This window comes from Stegodyphus dumicola, chromosome X2 (assembly GCF_044657685.1).
Source record: "Stegodyphus dumicola isolate Sdum_Otavi_A_Nest chromosome X2, ASM4465768v1".
Classification (NCBI taxonomy): Eukaryota; Metazoa; Arthropoda; class Arachnida; order Araneae; family Eresidae; genus Stegodyphus; species Stegodyphus dumicola.
Window position 1 is genome coordinate 71,548,176 of NC_140781.1, and position 19,468 is coordinate 71,567,643.

Sequence of the window (19,468 nt, forward strand, 5' to 3'; positions counted from 1 at the left end):
ACACAATTTTTTTTTTTTTTTTTACCTTCCAAACATTATTGAGGTGGCCAAAATAAATTCTATACTTCACTTTCAATAGACATTAGAACTTTTAGAGACAAAGCAGGCACATTTATTTAACTTTTGTAGATAATGTTTTATCAAAATCCAGTAAGCGAAAAAATTTCCAATTAAAAATTCATTTCTTTAACACACTTTATAATTCCATAGGGAATTTTCCACACGCACTTACCATGCCCGGTCAATTCATTGCAATAAGATGACTTAGAGTAAGCTGCAACAGATTGATGATGGTTCTATGCATTATATCCTGAGGAGACTTTACTGCATAGTTAGACAGATGACACTCGAAGGAAAGACTTGTAGAAAAATGTGGCAAAATTGTATATAACATTTATTGGTGGATATGAACTACCATAATTTCCGGAGGAAAGGCCGCATCAGTGTAAATGCCGCACTCGAGAAAAATGGCGGGGAAAAATTAAAATTACACAGAAACGCCGCATCAGCGTAAATGCCGCACTCGAGAAAAATGGCGGGGGAAAAATTAAAATTACACAGAAGCGCCGCAATAGATTAAATTGCGCGTGACATCGTCGTGGGCCGTATAGATGCAAAAACTCAACCTAAGTCCTGATATATGACATACCATCTCCCTTCGGAATAGTCTTTCGTTTAAAAATGATCATCGACTTTAGCTTGTAACCGTTTGCGGCACAAGCTAACACACATGTAAATGACGTTCTTTCATGCCCCGTCATAAACATAGATACAGTTTTTGCACCAGTTTCATCAACAGTTCTGTTTGCAGGAGAGTCGAAAGCTAACGGCGTTTCATCCATATTTATTATCTGCGACCGAAGAAGTTTTTTTTTTTTTTTTTTTGTCAATAATAGCTGTCACATATTTTAGAAAAGATGACTTTTTATCCTGCCAGTCCATTGGTAATTGTTGCCCGACTGTTGTTCTAGTATGCACAGAAATATTTTTTCTTTTCATAAATCTGCTACACCTCCTTTGAAATCATTTATGTTCATTCGTTTTGCTATAAATTTTGCTTGTAAGCGAATTTTTACAGTCAAAATTGCCATTTCCTTTCCTCGTTGCTCCTTTATCCAGTTTGCAAGGTCGTCCTCTAGATTTGGCCACCTTACAGTACCACTTCTTTTGGCTTTTTTCTGTTGTGGCATATTTTTAAGAAGTTCTTTTTCAGCTCTCCAACGTCGAATACATCTGTCGTCCACTTCAAACTCTCAAGCTGCTGCTCGATTTCTAATTTGTTCAGCACGTGAAATTACATTAAGCTTAAAACCAGCAGTAAAGCTTCTGTGCCGTTTAGGGACATTTTCAAAAATTTTCCGCTCCCTTCTTACTTAAAAACTATCCAACACGTACTTGTACCCAAACTGATGGGATCTGTATCTGCCAGAATGTCAAGAGAAATCCATTTATGCTGAAGAGGAAATACGTCCGAGTTCGGTTATTGCGAGGCATTTGGAGTCGTGTCCGCCTTTGTTTTCAAATTTTTTTAAATTGCAGAAAAGGCAGGGGTGGGGAGAGGATGGGTCCTGGAAGATTCATCGAATGGCAGAGGAGAGAGACTATTCGAACTGATGAGAATGTTGATTTGAGAGGGGGAAGAATGTTATTGTTCTGAGATCTCGTTTAGGGTGAATAAGGCATGTAGGTCCGTTCAAGGGAAAGAATGTAAACAAAATAACGTTCGCAAAAAGCAACTGAGTGGTCTTTTGTGAGGGAACAGCACTAGTCTATGCACAATGACAAGGCCATCCAAACTATGTACAATGACCATCATAGGAAATATTTTATTTTTAGTGTACCTAAACGCTGCATGGGTAGAAACGCCGCACCCGCTGAAAATTTAAGTTTCAAACACGTAAACGCCGCGGCGTTTCTTTTGGAAACTACGGTAATTATCAAATTTTAAAAAACATTTTAAGTGTAATATTAGATCAAGAAAACAATCAGCAAAAATATTAAGCATTTTGAACCAGGCATTAGTCAAAAGATTCTTCAAAATATGCAATATTTTTTAAATGCTTTTGAAAATCTACAAATTCATTATGCATATTTTAATTTCTAACAGACTTGTCAGATGGTAATATTAAAAACGTTAATTAAGGCATGAATAATTAAGGCATTTTGAACACATTTTTCATTTTCAACTCAATAGTTTTACCTTGTTCAAAATGCTTAATACAGTACTTGCTAATTGCTTTCTTAATTTTACAATTGAAATTTTTCTTTAGCTTTCCAAATAGTAACCTTTGTGGTAAAAAAATAATAATAATAAAATGCAAAGCTCTCTATATACACACATATGCTTCAAAAAGTTACTTTACTCACTTAGAAAATTTTTATAACCTCATAACACCAAAAAAGTAGCACAAAATTGCAATTTTCCTTCGCTTTTTTTAATCTTCCAAGTTATCTAAATTGACATACATATATCACACAGATTCCAGCTGCTCTACATTGCCAATGGAGACCTAGATGGCTACTGTTGTGCCTACCTTTTACATTACTACCCCTTTGTTAGTGAAATGTTGCTGAATGATTAATATAAAATTATGGATTGCTGCAACAATTTGTTGCTAAAGTGCTGGCAATGTAATGGATATACAGGTATCTCTTAACAAATCCTCACAGAGAAATGTTACAAGGCATTCTGCGTGTATACCTCAGAAAGCAATAGCAAATGCAGTAAACTTGCACATTTCCAACAAAAAAGCATTAAGAGACAACTATGTCCTAATAAAATACTTAGCATGAGAAGAATTTTCCCTTGTTTCCCTCTCAGGTGATGCATGACACATTTTTGTACTCCAAAAAATAACAATTTTGCAAGCAAATAAAATTTGCTCCTTCTTTTTTAAAAATCCCTAGTCTGTTTGCAAAATTTGTATTTCAGTGAGTTAACTAAATACAATTATACAATTAACATATAAATTCAGAAAAATATGGGGTGTTCAGATTTTTTTTGGGGGGGGAGGTCACAATTACAGCCATTTTTGGTCCATGGAATTTTGAATATATTTCTCTCTTCTCAAAATATCAGTGCCAATGATAAGCATCATGTTAACCTCTTTGAAAACAGAACTTAATGTGGAAGAAAGACAAGCCTAGAATTTTGGACTGCATGTAGTATGGAGCATCACTCCATGTTGCTTCTGTTATAAACAACTATTGGTTTGGTTTATTTAATTATGGCAAAGCACACTAGGGCTGTCTGCCTAAGGGAAGGGATGCCTTTGTGGAGGACTCTCTAAGGGAAACTGACTTGTATACACGTTACACATGGAGAAAAACATGAAAATGCCCATGCAGCCAGCTCATTCGCAGGATTCGAACATTGGACCGCACTACCAGTATTCAGCGACTTTACCACTCGGCCACTGGTGGGCCTTATAAACAACCATTACCCTTAGTTTTCGGAGAGAACCAAGGGCAAAGAAACCTCTTTCAGTATCAATGACAATAAGGGATCCTAGATCTAGAACAATGTGGTTTGGGGATATAGGACTACCTGATGTCAGCGGTATATAGATAACACTGAATGACACTGGTGACTCTCCAGAGACACTCTATCTACAGTTTTAAAGAAATGTTTCTCCAGCCCATACCTCATTGCTTGTCTTCCTACAGTGTTCAACAATGGTTGTCATTTTCAGAGCTTATTATATGAAGTATTTTGTCTTCTTTTATGGAAGAAGCACTGTCTGGCAGACATAATTAAAAAAATGCACATGATAAAATCCTTCATTCAACCTACATGGATTTTATGCATTTCTCTGACAACTGTATTTTTACTGACTTTTGGATCTCTTTACATAAGTGTATAATGTGCATGCATATATACACACAGGAAGAAAAACAGATAAACAGAGGTCATAATTAAACAAACTGATATCAGAACCATTTGTAGTAATGATCTAACAACCCAATTATCACCAGCTTGGGTAATGCTGAACATTTTTATCATTCTGCCACATCAGTCAACAGCAGTGACGAGATGAAATTAATTTTATGCAAGATTATGCACCTCTTGACAGTAAATGATAAATTAAGCAGCTTCTTTGTTAGCCCTTAATCCTTGAGAAAACAAGAGATTCTCTAAAACTACAGGATTGCCTCGATTCCCCTCCCGACATCATTTTATGATACGGTTATTGAATTAGTTATTAGTTACTTGAAGAATTAACATTTACTATGCTGAAATAGTGACTAAGATATCCAATATTTTGACACAAAAATGAAGATCTCAATGACTTTTTTATTAATCTACCTAAAACTGGTATCAGTAAAATTTAAGATATCTTCATATCTCTTTTTTTTTTTATATTGTTCAATGCATGCATGTAAGCTGCACTTAATATTGCTGCATGTCATTTGCTGACATGAGTCAGCAAATGTTCAAGTACTGTGAATGCAGTTTCCTACATTCACAGTGCTTGGCTTTGAATACTTATTATTTGTACAGTCAAAAGTCGTTAATCCGGACTCGTCGGGACTTCAGCGATTCTGGATTATCGATTTTTCCGGATTATAGATCATCAGTTTAAATCTGGTAAAATGGCATGCAGAAATTATAAAATTAAAAATATGAAACCGTAATTTATGAAATAAAGAACAATTATGATCTAAAGGGTATCAAAATTTACAAAAAAAAGCTTAATATTTATTTGTTTACTTTATTAAACATTTCTTTCAATGTAAGTCGTTTAAGTTGCTTCGTTTTTTATGTGATAATACATTCTCTTTAATTCTATAAACAGACATAATTTCTTGTTCAGTTACAAAGTTCCGCTGTTCAAGTCCTATAATTGCTGTGTCGAGAATACCGACTAATTTGTCAATCGAAATTTTTTCTTTTTCAATAACCTCTGTCACTTTCTTCGCTATCGGAAGCGAATTATAATGACGAGGCATTTGATTTAAATCATATCAAAGACTGAGTACATCGAGATGAAATACTACATTGAGTAGGCAATTATAAGTCAAATAAAATAAAAACATCTGCCCTTAAGATAAGGATAGTGCTGACAGATCAACTTCCAATTCATTGCACGCCGCCGCGGCGTTAAAGATAAACAAAGTTTAGATAAACAAACGTTAAAGTTTAGATAAACAAAGGATATGCCTTTATCCATTTTTTGCAGCAATTCCACTTTTTGTTTAATGGACTCCGAAAGATACTTTCGCTTTGTATATCCTTCACATATTAATAAATAAATATCGGAAATTCTATTTGACATAATCGAAAGTTCAAGCTTACTTTTATAAAATTGCTCTAACAATCTGCAAAAAATAATAAGCCGGATCCAATTCAAAGATTAAGGAACAACGCAATCTGCAACATTAACTGAATTAGATAATTTTAGCTTAGCTTATACCGTCCGTTATACATTAAACGCGCATTCGTAAACATATTTTGCGCACGCGCACACGCAAATTCATAGCGGTAAAGGTCTTACGTCAACACGACGCATGCGCAGAAAGTTTGTAGCTTTGAGGTCCAGATTATAGATCATTCCGGATTATGGGTGTCCGAATTAACGACTTTTGACTGTATTCACTTATGTAAAGAAAAATTATTTGTTTACTTCTTCAATGGTATTTTGATATCAATGCATTTTGTTTGTCTATAACTTTGCGATGAAAATAGATAGCCAAAAAAAAATACTTGAAGGATAAAAGTTGACATGATTTGACTATAAGAAGAGCAGCAGTCAAACTTAAGACAGTAATCAAAATTTATTGCTATCCATCAAGATATTTTATTAACAGGTATAATCCAGCATTATTAACAGGTACATCCATGATTATCATTTGAATAAATACTAAAATTTGATATTGATATCAGGTGACACTTAAATATATTTAGTTGAGAATAATTACTTACAATATTAATGATCTTGATGAATTATAAAAAATACAAGAGAGTTAAGAAGTCAATTTGGGAGCTGGGTGGATAGAAAATATTAGCTCAAATATCAGAATTTCAGCCTTGAAGGATAACCTAACACGAATTATGAGAAACATCCCTGCTGACATGTTACATTCTGTTATTCAGAATGCTATGTATACAATCCAGCTTCTGGCACAAAAGAATGTTGAAGGTCTCAAAAAACAGGCAACATTTTTACCAAGAACAACAAGCTGATACTTAAGAATTTAAAATAAACAGTTATTAAACTAAATATTTTCAAACCTTGTTAAGAGAATGCCCCCCTCAAGACCAACAGGAAATTGCCTATTATCCAGAATAACTTGTAAACTGGAAGTCTAGGCCCCTTTTTGGTACAAGTGAGTAAAATTGCACCAACTTTGTCCTTTACCTAAACAAAGCAAAATAAAATGCACAATAACCTTCATCAAAAACTAAAATTGTATTCCAAAGATTTCACACAAAGGAAAAGAATCAAAATAACGTATACTATGATTTATATATAAAATAATATACTCTGTATTAGTGAACAAAAATTTAAAATTAACATTTGATAATTTCTAGAAAAACTATTCAGAATTCTATGTTCAATTTTATGCAAACAGTTATGTTTGTTATTTCCTAAATAAAAAAAACATACATATTTTTTATAACATCTAAATTCTTTGTAGCGACTTTTTCAATAACATTCCTTGCAGGCACTTTTGGAAATACAATCAGTAGTAGCAGCAGTTACATCTAGAGGTTCTGGGTCTTTGGACGTACTGCCTTAAATGTTTGCACACAATACTAGATGCATGTGTAAGTATTTAGTAATTAAGCATTTAGTAATTTGTAAATGGCAACAGTCTGGATATACACAGAAATAGAACTATGTTAGTGTTGCAGTGATCTGTAATAATATTCTAGGCTCATAAATAAATAGTTTAAACAGGTGAACCCTCTTTATTTTAGAGCATGTATATGTGCTCATGTAAAAGATGATAGGAAAAAGATTTTGAGTTGTAAATATACAGCTTTGCCGGCTAGAGTTTATAAGAAAATTATGAAAAATAAGAAGACAAACTTTTCAACTGGAAATATACATAATATACTAATTATTTTAGCAATTGTTTTAACAAGAGTTATATTCGAAATTTTAAAACATTTGACTAAGCATTAAAAATAATAGTCAAAATACATTATGAAATAATTAGGATACATTTAGAGGAATAACAAATGCAGCCATGTAAGAACACATCCAGCATTTCAGTATAAAAATATAATTAAATTGTTTAAAGAATGTTGCTGCACACTTTACTTTCTCAATACTTATCCTAGAGAAAAAATTCCAGTTTTTCAAAGATGTTTTATAAAAATATTTCAAAACAAGCAAAAATTGGAATTGGTAAGTTATTTGTGATACATTAACAAGTTAAAAAATTTTATACCTTTACATGAAAAAACTTACATAGAACAACTTTATTGATTTACACAGCCACTCAGAGCCGATTAACTAAAGAGTTTCAGTGAAAACTACAAAATAGAACATTTTTTAATTTTGGTGTTTACAGTTCCAAAAACAGAACCTTGTTCTTAACTTTATAGCCAGTTTATTACTAACACGTGGTCCAATTTTGAACATTAATACATATAGCATTTTGTAATTAACTTGAAGCATAATGGTTATTTTATTAATTGGACTTTCTATTTTACAGGGACCACACACAAATTTAAGTGTTTAACAAACACCTCCACATGCGGCAGCCTATACAGATATAAGAAAAATCATGTGTGTGGCCTCTACAAGTCACTGTTTCCAAGTTTTTACAATGTGTCACACAACATGTTTCTGACTATCGCAGATGCAATAATTCGTCCCAGTTGACAGTGGAAGAGAAATAACTTCACAGCTAGTGTCAGGAGATTTTAGTGTTCTGCCCCATGTCTCTCGTCAAATCCTCTAGATTTCAGGAGGGGAGATGAACCAATGATCTGACCTTTCCTCTGATATCGTTCCAAATATAACAAATCACAGGGTGTAAAATACTACTGAAAAATTAAGGAGGAGTGGCTAAAATTCAGTCTGAAGATTTTTTTCATCGGAGTAACACATCAGAAGGCTCCTGAACTCTCGACTAGAGAGACCTTCACTAGCAGACTCCTCACACCACGAGGACTATAATTCATTTCAGTAACTGTCTATGTTATCCATGAATTATACATATATTTATAAAGATCTTCTTGTAATTGTAATAAATATGTTTTAAGTTCAACAATGCAGTAAGAATTACGCAACCTCACAAACGTATGCAATCATTATAACGAATCAGATGCACTCTACCTGTCGCCACTCAACACAGTGGTAACCTGACAGTCACTCCCATAGTAGTGATCAAGACCCTGCAGTGATCCAGACATTATTAGAGCACACAACCTTCCAATGTGGAGTCAGATGCGCTACCTGTTGCCACTCAACACAGTGGTAACCTGACAGTCACTCCCACAGTAGTGATCAACCCCCCACACCAATAGTGTTAACACTGTTCTCATAAAATTTTGAAATTTATTTTTGAGGCTCTGCAAGTAGAAATGCATATTTCGGATTAAGGAGATAAAGCCTGTAACTATCTTTTCAAAACAAACTATATGTTAACTGCTCAGAAAATCAATGCTTGCCTTTTACATCAGTCCTAAGATTGATGGGGCGATTTTAACCCCTTCGCGCCGGGTAGCGCAAACGCACGCTTATCGCGGCGGCCGGCAGAGTCTTACGCGAGCGTCTGTCCAGGGCTGGGAGCGTTTTTGCTATTAAGCCTAAATCCATGAAATTTCCGATTTATTGTTTAATAATGCTCTATAGAGTATTTAAACGGCTTATGCTTTATAGATATTTTTATATATACTTTAATTACCTTATTTCTTGTTTAAATGCATATTTTACACATTTTATTTTCAATACTCACCATTTTATGACTTTTAACATTATACATCTGAAAACTAAATATATTACTTAAAATTCTCTTTTTGTATGAAAAATTTGAAAACAGGGATATACACACAGTCCTGCGTTACATTCCTTTCACTCGTAATAACGACATTGACGATGAGGACATTAATTAATTAAGGATTAATGAGGATGAGGACATCTGTATGTCGACATATTCGGCATACAGATGTCCGAAATGTCCTCATCATCATTAGATTCGCCAGATTCTTTATGATCAGAATATATCATAGTATCACTATCACTACTATCAGAATCTGTTTCAGAATCAATATCTGAAATATTTTGGGTCATTTCTGCTATTTCATGCTCTGTTAAACATTTTCGACGCTTCGACATTGCAACAGTAAAAACAGAAAGAATTCACGTCTAACAAGATCTAATTATTTTCTAAAAACTGAACTGCAAACCGAAATACCCAACGCTTTAGCGATCATTTCGAGTAGAAGGTCTAATGTACATGTATCTGAAACTATATGGACATACAGTGCCATCTTGTGGCAGAAATTATAGTTTTTAAAACGTTCCAGGACATTGGCACAAATACGTGACAGTCGAGGCTGAATGAGAAAATGCTCTGGCACGCCTGTGTGTCGGCCTGGAAGAGAGTGTGTTCGTTGCTGGCACGTAGACGTGACAGTCGGCGCGAAGGGGTTAAATGATATACTTCTTTCGCTAACATTTTATGCATATATATATACAACTGGAAATTATATTTTAAAACACTCACTCAGAAATTACATTCAAAACATGCAGGAAAGAGTTTGTTCTTTCGTCCTCGATGTCTCTCTTCAAACCAACTCTGGAATGACAAATATTAACCTAATACAGTAGACTTTAGGCATATTATAAGAAATATTAGTAAGATAATATTCACATAAATATAGAGAGAAAATAATCTACAAAGTATGCATGACTACGTTCAGTAAAAAAGAAATTCATTTTAATGAGACCAGATATTTATGAACAATATATATGTTAGAAAACATTTAAAAAGTCACAAAATAAGATTAAGAGGGAACAAAACTCTGTTAAAGAAAGAGAAGATTATATTATGAGAGAAAGTTAGCGTCATAATGACCGATCTGGCTCAGTATAACTTAAATCTGAATGACTCTATCTTATGTTAAGTTTTTATAATAAAACGTAAGTCTTTTACATATTTTTATGAAAAAATCCTAAAAAATACATAAATCTTAAGTTTTGGGAATAAAATACACTACCCGACACTGAAAATGCAACACCAAGATGAAGTGGCCAGAAACTGATGAAATTCACCAAACAAACAGAGACAGCAACAAACAATAAGTGATCTTTATTTTGAAATTATATACGTAATACACAGGGGGAACAACTTCAGCTCAGTAGGTTGTAGGACAATCTTGGATGGTGATACAGGAAGCAACACGTCTACGTACAGAGTCAATGAGACTATGGATGGTGTCCTGAGAAATGTCTCTCCATTCACAGTCAACCATTTTCCACAGTTCATCTTCTGAATATGGCACTGGCGTCTAATCACATTCCAAATGTGTTCATTTGGTGAGAGATCAGAAGAAAACCGTCATCACGGAAGCATCTGTACACCTTGCAGAGCAAAATGGCTGATGTGAGAAGTGTGTGGTTGGGCGTCATCCTGCTGATAATGGGCATTGGGCACTCCCTGAAAGTAGGGGAGTGTCCAAGGCTGCAGCACATCATCCATGTATCGTTGGGATGTCGAAGTGCCCTGAATACGAACTAGAGGTGACTTCGAATCTTACGTAATTGCATCCCAAACCATGATGCCACTTTGTTACGCGTAGGAGCATTCCACAAATGCTATAGGATTGCACCTGTCTCCACACAGATGCCACACTCATATGCAGCGACTATCACTGGAGAAACTGAAGCACGACTCCTCTGAGAACTCAACCCTGTGCCATTTTGTCGTCCAGATTGCTCCAGCCAGACACCATTACAGACATTGGCATCCATGATGTGGAGTCAATGGCAGTCTTCTTAATGGATGCCATGAGTGCAGGTTACTAGATACCAATCGATGACAAATGGTTCTGGTCAATATGGGAAATCCAGGGGGTCTTGAACATTGTGCAGACTGGAGGTAGAAGTGGCTTGTCAGCAGATGCATCAATCCATGCATGCTGATGTCATTCTGTCTACACTGACACCCCTTGAACTGCGACCATCGTCGCAACAGCTGATGCACTGTGGATGCATCCAGGTATGTGTCAGCTGAGATTTGCTGTATGAACCAACCTGCCCTCTCAGTCCGATCACCATACCCCTCAGAAAACTGCCTACATGCTGAAATGGCCTCCGTTGACGACGGCCTGGCATTTTTGGTATTACATGCGTCCTCTGAAACAAGAACAAATTTTCTACAACTTCCCTAGCAGAAATAACGGCATTAAAATTTAACATTCTGCAGGTTCCTTTCCTTATATCTTCTTCAAGGTTCACTGGAAAGCTGCACATTTCAGATCATTTAGATAACACGGTGATGTGCATCTACTCTGAAATTTGCATAATTTTCAGGCCACTCCTTCTTGGTGCTGCATTTTCAATGTCAGGTAGTGTATAAGTATTAAAAAATACAATAATTTACATAAAAATGTATGTTTTTAAATATGAAAATCTTTAATTTTGGGAGGAATAAAATATAAGTATTAAAAATGAAATAAAAATGTAATGATCTTAAGTTTTTGGAATGAAATTTAAGATATTCTAAAGCTTTTCCAAATCATACTATTCTTCATCTATCATACCTTTATAGTTAAATATGCTATTTCCTTTATTAATTTTTTGACTGGATTATCAGAAAGCCTTCTGGGACTTTTTTTAAAGAAAATGCTTTTTTTATTCATCACCTACTTCTATTTTTACAATACATACATCTCTGTATTAAGCTTAAATTTTTTTCAATAAGATCATATTACATTTCCAAGGCTCTAAATATTTCAATTTTAGAGTTTTAGGATAATATCCGAGTCTATTGACTTCTTCCATTTATTGGTAGATATTTTTAAAGGCTTTTCTGTTCCCACACTACACACCTTCGTTCATTAATATAAAACGAGAATTTAGAAATATGATTTAATATAACAAAGGTACAGTGTGGTTACCTTCTACAAAAGTGTATTCTCATCCACCATAATTTTTAATATTATTAAATCCTTTTCTAAATAATAAGAAACGATCTTTAATAAAATTCTTAATTTTATATTTTAAAATAAAATGTTCATTATCTACAGATCTAGAATATTCTAAATATTTAATATTATATTTTGTGAGTAAATTACTGTATCTATTAGTTCCACTTATTTTGTAATAAATTTATAATAATTCTTTTGAATATCATATAAAATTCATAACCCTTTCAATTTAATACCTTCATTTTCTTCCTTTTCAATTATTTCAGTCATTGTTTGAGCATTCTTTGATAATACTTTTTCAGAAACTTCAGAAATATATATTTCATACAAATCATTACAAAGAGAGTACATTTTTTCACAATTTGTAAAGTTTAATGATTCATCCATTCATTTAGAATTATTTCTTAGAAATCCCCCAAAAATAGCCCAAAGGTACAGTTTCCTTAAACTTTTGTCAAAGATTCTTCTAATTTCTGATCTTAGAAATATAAAATTTATCCATAAATTCATTTGATAGATCTTTATATTTACAAATACATTTCCGATCAACCCTACCTTAAAAGTTTTCAATAAATTTTTCTGGTAATATCTGATATTCAGACATACTTTTCCAATCAACTTTATCTTGAAATTTTTAATAAATTTTTTGATAACTCTCGATGTTTAGAAACCTTAATCTGAAAACTTTCTGCCATTTAATAAATTTTGTAAAGATTTATTACCAGTTAATCCTATCTTGAAATTTTCATAAAACATCCAGACAAATCATGTAAATCAACAGACAAATCATAAAATTCACAAATACATGTTTAACAAACTTTCATCCTGAAATTTTTCTATTAAATTCTTCTAAGAATTTTTTATTCCTATAGGCATCATTCCAATGGACCTTATTTTGAAATTTTTCAATGAATTCTTCTGTTAATTCTTGATTTTTCAAAATATGTTTCCAATAAACCTTACCTTGAAATTTTTCTATAAAAATTCTTCTGGTAATTCATGATATTCAGAAATATTTCCCAATCACTCTTATTTTGAAATTTTTCAACAAATTCATTTGGCAATTCCTGACTATCAAAAATACATACCCAATTCACTTTATCAAGAAATTTTTCTAAATTCTGATACATTCATTTTAAGAAACCTCTTACATTGCTATTTCAGTAATTTATCTAGTCTTCTGTTTTTAAGTATTTAATGTAAATGCCTCCTTAATTGTGTTATTTATATTCGTAAATAATTACCATGGGTTCAATTCACATTTCCTAAATCAAATACAGGATTCTAAAATATAAGCATATATATTACATAAACCTGTATGTTTATGTACATAAATATACATATCTATTCAGAAAATATTAATAACTTTTACCTAGTAAAAGGCTGACATGGTGGACTTAAAGTAATAATATCCACCTTTAAGCATTCCACTTCAGCTGCTGTGAGAGACAGTATATTTCTTGACAAATGATGAAATCCAAAGTTATGACAATATATTTTGTTAACGAAGGGATTTATATCAAAAGCAGCTACAATTTCAAAAGGAATCCCAGCAGCTTTATAAGAAAAAATACAATTATAAAAAATAACTCAAGTTTTAAATACATTTTCTAAATTTGTTTTAACTTACATAAAAGCAAGTTATACATTCAGAAAAGACATATATAAATGAGATTCAGCCAAAATAAGTCACATACATGCTTTGATGAGTTTCTGGTTAATATAAGGAATTTATTTTCAAGCATATTGTGCAGCAATAAATTGGCAAAAGATGAGCCTATACTTATATAAGACGTCTAATGACATTCAGAAGTAGATAGAAAAATTCTAGTAAGACAATAGACAGTTCTTTGTCAAAATTTTAAAAAAAAAATTAATAGATGAGCAGTTACAGACTTAAGCTAGTGGAAACAAAAAGGAGAACAAAAATGAAAAACTGTACAAAATTCACCTTCTATTGCATATCTCATCCCTCCAATTCCACTGTACAATTCCATTAAACGATATTTCTTCAATATAGCATCATCTTGAAAATTTAAAGATTGTGGTAGTTTCATACTTCTTTTACTAAAAGGATGTTTTATTCTGATTCCTTTTCTAAAACTGAAAATTCCATTATTTACACTGAATGTAATTTATATACATTACACTGAAAATAAGAATTATTTCAGTGAAATATGATAAAAGAAATAAAATTATAACTTGCAAACTGAAAATAAAACACACAACTAGTACTTGAATATAAATAAACTAAATTTACAACTTAAAAGAAGCTGCATAATGCTTTCTTGGGAGAGATGATGTCAAGCTTTTTTCATGTTATAATATCTTTTTTTTTTTTTTTTTTTTTTTTTTTTTTTTTTTTTAAGGGAAGGGGGCATGGATAATACTAAGACCATAGATAACTACTTACTTGAAACATATCACTTGCTATTTTTGGAAAGTTACATTTCAGAAATATTAAACAAATTATGGCAAAGTTTCTTCCTAATTAGCAAATTCTGATTATAAGAACAAATTCCAGCCCAAATACCAATATAATTCCCCATAAACCAACATTTCTTAAACTGTGGATCATGACCCCCCCCCAGATGGTGACGCAAAACAAAATATTGGGTGCTGCGAAAATTTCATTTAGCTACATAAATGAATTTAACGAAATTACTTTAAGCAGACTTTAAAAGAAACTACATTAACTGACATTAATTGCTGCCATATAAAATTCAAAAGGAATTTGTTAAGCTACAGAGTGGCTAAAAACCTGAGTTTCTGCAAAAATACTTGACTGAATTCTTTATTGTAGCTAAAACTGAAATTCCCACAATTTCTGATATCCCATTTCTATCATTCAGTGCAACATACTTACATGAAACAACTTTTCCAGTTTTAACACTGATTTAATCCAAATGTCCTTCAATGCTGAAAAACAATAAAGATGCTTGATTTATGCTTAGCAGTGTTAAATATTGCACCAAGATTTAATTTGTTATACAGCAAAAAACGAGAGCATCGATATCATTAAAACAAGATTTTCTTTCATTAATTTTCTTATACGTGAAATAAATCTTATAACTACTTCTTTTCTTATATATGCTCTTTACCAAAGAAATTACTTAATATACAAAACAATCTCAATGATGTGAAGAGGTTCATTAATGGAAAAAGTTTGTGAAGAACTGCATTAAACTTGACTCCCTTTTTAGTTCTTGGAAGCATATTCGCTTTTGATGGTGTTTGAGCTGTCTCAGCAAGCTTGGACTATGAGATTTTCCATTCAGTTGTTGCTGTAAACATTCCATTTACCATCATCAGTTATCAATCATTTCAAAATAAATTGATAAATATTTCCAGGAACTTTTATGATGCCACTTTCAAACAGCTTCCGGTATTTTATCAAAAGAAACTTCAAATTGGGAATTGACAGTGTAATCGAAAATGAAGGTTTTTACCTGACTTAGCATGCAAAACAAATGCTAGTCTGATGATACAATGCCAAAGTTATCGTAAATGTCGTAAGTTAACCCAACCCTAATTCAGAAGTCAAACAACAAAAATCAGCATTATATTTACAAAATTTGTATCTGTGAAATCTGTGAAAATTTTGTAAATATAACGCTGATTTTTGTTGTTTGACTTCTGAATTAGTATTTATTCGGCGTGTTATTGTGTCTTAATTAACCCATCCCTGCTCCGCTAGTTTCTGACAAACCACTAAATATTTTTGTGGCTTGTAACTGTCATGACAGAACACAGTACCTGTACAATTCAAAAATACTGGATGTTTTCTATTTTAAAGCGCAAAGGTTTTAGGGAATCTATATGACTTTCCCAACGAGTGTCGCTTAATGATTTTTACAGCATTTTCTTAATATGGCCCACCTAAAACTTGACGATGCAAAAAATGCATACAGCTTTTGAACCATATTAAAAAAATTCACTTTCACAAAGGAAAGTTGTGCCATAACGTTAAATATTAAATTTAATGAATGGCTGTTGCAAGGTATGTAAAATGCTCTGGCATTTAAAGTTTTAATTCTTGATTGTACTCCCAAGTAGGCACCTTTCATACTTGAAACATTGTCATAACTTTGACCCCTCACATTTTCTAATTTTAATCCATTTTCCTACAACTCTTCTAATAAAACTTGATATAATTCCTTACCGATAGAACTTTCAATAAGAAGAAAAGCCAGAAAATTCTCATTAATATTCCATTCGAATCCTGCTTCCAACCGATCAGTGGAAACATATATTAGTACAAGTGTCGTTTGTTTAACCTTACTGGCATCAGAAGTACAGTCAAGGATAAGCAAACAATATTTCGCTTTTTGAACTTGTTTTATAGTATAAGACTTTATGAAGCCCAGAAATTTCGTTCGTTCTGAATGTTTTTTACTGAATAAGTTGCCGTCTTTTCTTTATTACTGATTATGCTACGAACATCTTCCTCTATTATTTGGTCAAATTCATTTTGCAATTAAATTAACTTCAGAAAATTTTCATTATTATGCTTAAAACTCTTGTCATTTGTACCCCAAAAGAGTAGAGAACTTTCACCGAGCAATTTAATAACTGACATTATGCATAAAATTACCTCATGCCAATATTTAATTCAGTTAATCTTTGCACAGCTAAATCTACTGTCTGACAAGTTTCTAACCTTCGTTTCAGCTCTACCCACGATTCCAAATTATTTACACGAGTTTTCGATTCTTCATGCTTTCTTAATATCTCACCAATATTTTCCAGTTTCTAAAACCCTCCTTTATATGCAAACACAGTTTTGAATTACTATAATGTCTGCAACAAAAATAAGACACTGAACCTACCAGCCAATCTTATAAGGTATTTCTCCCACTTCCCTAGCGTGCCTTCATGGTGTAATGGTAGCACGCTGGGCTGGTATTCCAGAGGTCCGTGGTTCGATTCCCGGCGAAGGCGGTTGTTAATTTTTCATCTTGCCTGCTTCCAATTAACCTAATGTCTCTACAGTGGCGCCCAAACTAAAAGGGTTGTGGATGATGATTCTCCGCACCCAGGATTTGGCAACTAGGTTCCCTAAAATACTAGTCGCCCTTTAAAAAGGGTAGTATATAAGGTATTTCTCCCACTTCCCTAGCGTGCCTTCATGGTGTAACGGTAGCATGCTGGGCCGGTATTCCAGAGGTCTGTGGTTCGATTCCCAGCAAGGGCGGTTGCATATTTTTCATCTTTTCTGCTTTCAATTAACCTAATGACTCTACAATCTCTTGACTTGTTCTCCATTTTTTAAATTTATATTTTTGCACTAAATCTTCGATTTGGAATCTGATTGGCCAACAAAAAATTGTAGCCAAACAAAGGAGGTAATGGATCTTTTTTACTTTGAAATGTTCAATCTGAGTCACTTACACCATTGGCCCATAACCCTGGGTCTAATGACAAGAGTTTCTTTGAGGCCTTCTTCATTGCCAGTGGTAGTAACAGGTTGCCTTAAAACCTGTTGAGCTCTGTTCCTGTGTGCAAAAACTCAATTTAATCATTAATGTTGTTGTCGTCGATAATCCAAATCTGAATTTATAGTAGTGTTGGGATCTTAGTTCTTTGTTTTGCTTGGAACTACTTGCATTTCTTAATATGACATGCAATGCTCCTGATTGCTTCTCCATCCTCTTCTCTTTTATACCAACTACCAGTCTTTTTCTTCATTGAGTATACGGGGGTATCTTCTAAAGAATAGTATAATATAACCTAAGATGTCTTGGATCTAAATATATAGATTTAAAAAAATTTTATACGTTTTGGATACACTATGCAGCAACCATCCAGAAAGTTGTCCTATTTAAAATTTCAAAATTAATAACAATAAATATAGCAGAAAGTTGCATTGAAATCGGTTTAACAGCTCCCTAGAACATGGAAATTTAACATAAATACATAAAAAGGATAAGCAGTTGAAAAAATCGCTGAGTGAACTTAGAATATTAAAGGTGCAGGTACAACAAATAGTACTAACTTAAAAACCTCTAAAAAGTACTTTTCGCATCCACTACACTGTAAGTGTAGCATAAACTGTATCACTACCACAATCTAAATGGACCCAGTGCACGTTATTGCATAAATAAGACATTGTTTTAAATCTGACCTTCTTTTATTAGAAGGTAAAAAAAGTTTGTGCAAATCCCGTCAGCGGTGGACATGCATCTCTTACTTCATGTCACAAGGTCGAGTATACAAGTACACACTATCCAGAACTTTGAAGCTTGTCTATCGTTGTCTGCTGTGCATTTCAAAATAAAAGAATGACCGGAAACCTATCAATTCCTGCTGTATTTAATCTTATTTTACTATTCCCTTATTTTCTAGATTCAGGCAATCAGAATATATGAGTTTTTTAGCTCAGTTGGTTTCCCCACCACTAAATTTTGCTGCCATAGGCAGTTACCTAGTGCCGGCCCTTGGTATGTTTAACAGAGAAAAGAATCCCTCTGGCCTTTGCACCTCACTCTTCTTGCATTTTGTCTGGCTTTTTTTAAGGCAATAAGGTTTGACAAAAGTGGGATAGCTGCAAAAAACTCCCCAAGCTTTTCTCTGCTGTTTCAGAATATCTTGGCATTCATGATTCCACCCTGGTTTGGAATAGTTTGGCAGCTTTCTTGATATCAAATGTATAGGGAGTGTAACTGCCTGAATATAAGCATTAATAAGAGGTTTCACTACAACATTCATATGCACATCTTTACCATTTCCTCTGTGAACTATACAACAGGTGAGAAAATTTTGCAGTCTGCCCTATCAAATATAAAACACAGGATCTCGAGATAAAAATTGATCCTTCTCATGCAAGAGATAAAGAAATAGTAAAACGATCACTACTGTAAGATACCTGCAGGGCTTATGGAAGCAGATATTCTGTCCATTATTGAGAACAATGATTATCAACCAGCTGCTCAATTTGCATATCTCGAGGGTTTGTAGGCTTACTTCCTCACAGAAGAGTGCGGCCATTAAGGTCCCCCTTTATGAAAAAAGGTTCTGGCAGCTGCTCTGTAAGATTATATAAATCTCATTGATGAATTTGAATATATGGAGGCAAACAGAGGAAACAAATTGAAACTAATGCTCTGAGATTTACTTATACAGCAACAGCTTGGAGGTCCATTGTTAAAGAAACTAGAGGAATAGTCAGGCGAGGTGAGGAGAGCAGCACCTCTACAGACATGCTTATCTACAAGATTTTTTTTCCTTGTAAATGATAACCTCTGAATCTTCCTTTTTTGTTTGGGTTTCAGTAAAATTTCCTACACTGCTTAGCACAGAGGGCAACATAAGTTACTGATATTGTTGATACCAACGAGATTTTGGTGGAAACCATGACAA

General features: G+C 33.3%; 1 protein-coding gene across 3 annotated transcripts in view; it reads right to left on the minus strand.

Moving 5' to 3' along the window:
- The window catches only part of Mt2 (tRNA (cytosine(38)-C(5))-methyltransferase), a 54,899-nt gene that overhangs the window by 29,573 nt on the left and 5,858 nt on the right, over positions 1–19,468 (minus strand). For 2 of the 3 annotated variants that reach the window (XM_035354176.2, XM_035354177.2), the window contains exons 2-4: positions 14,061–14,212; positions 13,482–13,665; positions 9,685–9,756 (exon numbers count right to left, since the gene is read on the minus strand). In XM_035354176.2, the coding sequence (XP_035210067.2) occupies positions 9,685–9,756; positions 13,482–13,665; positions 14,061–14,166 (362 nt within the window). In that variant the 5' untranslated portion in view covers positions 14,167–14,212. Of the gene's footprint in view, positions 1–9,684; positions 9,757–13,481; positions 13,666–14,060; positions 14,213–14,975; positions 15,029–19,468 lie in introns of all 3 variants that reach the window. The other variant, XM_035354178.2, reaches the window with a different exon arrangement.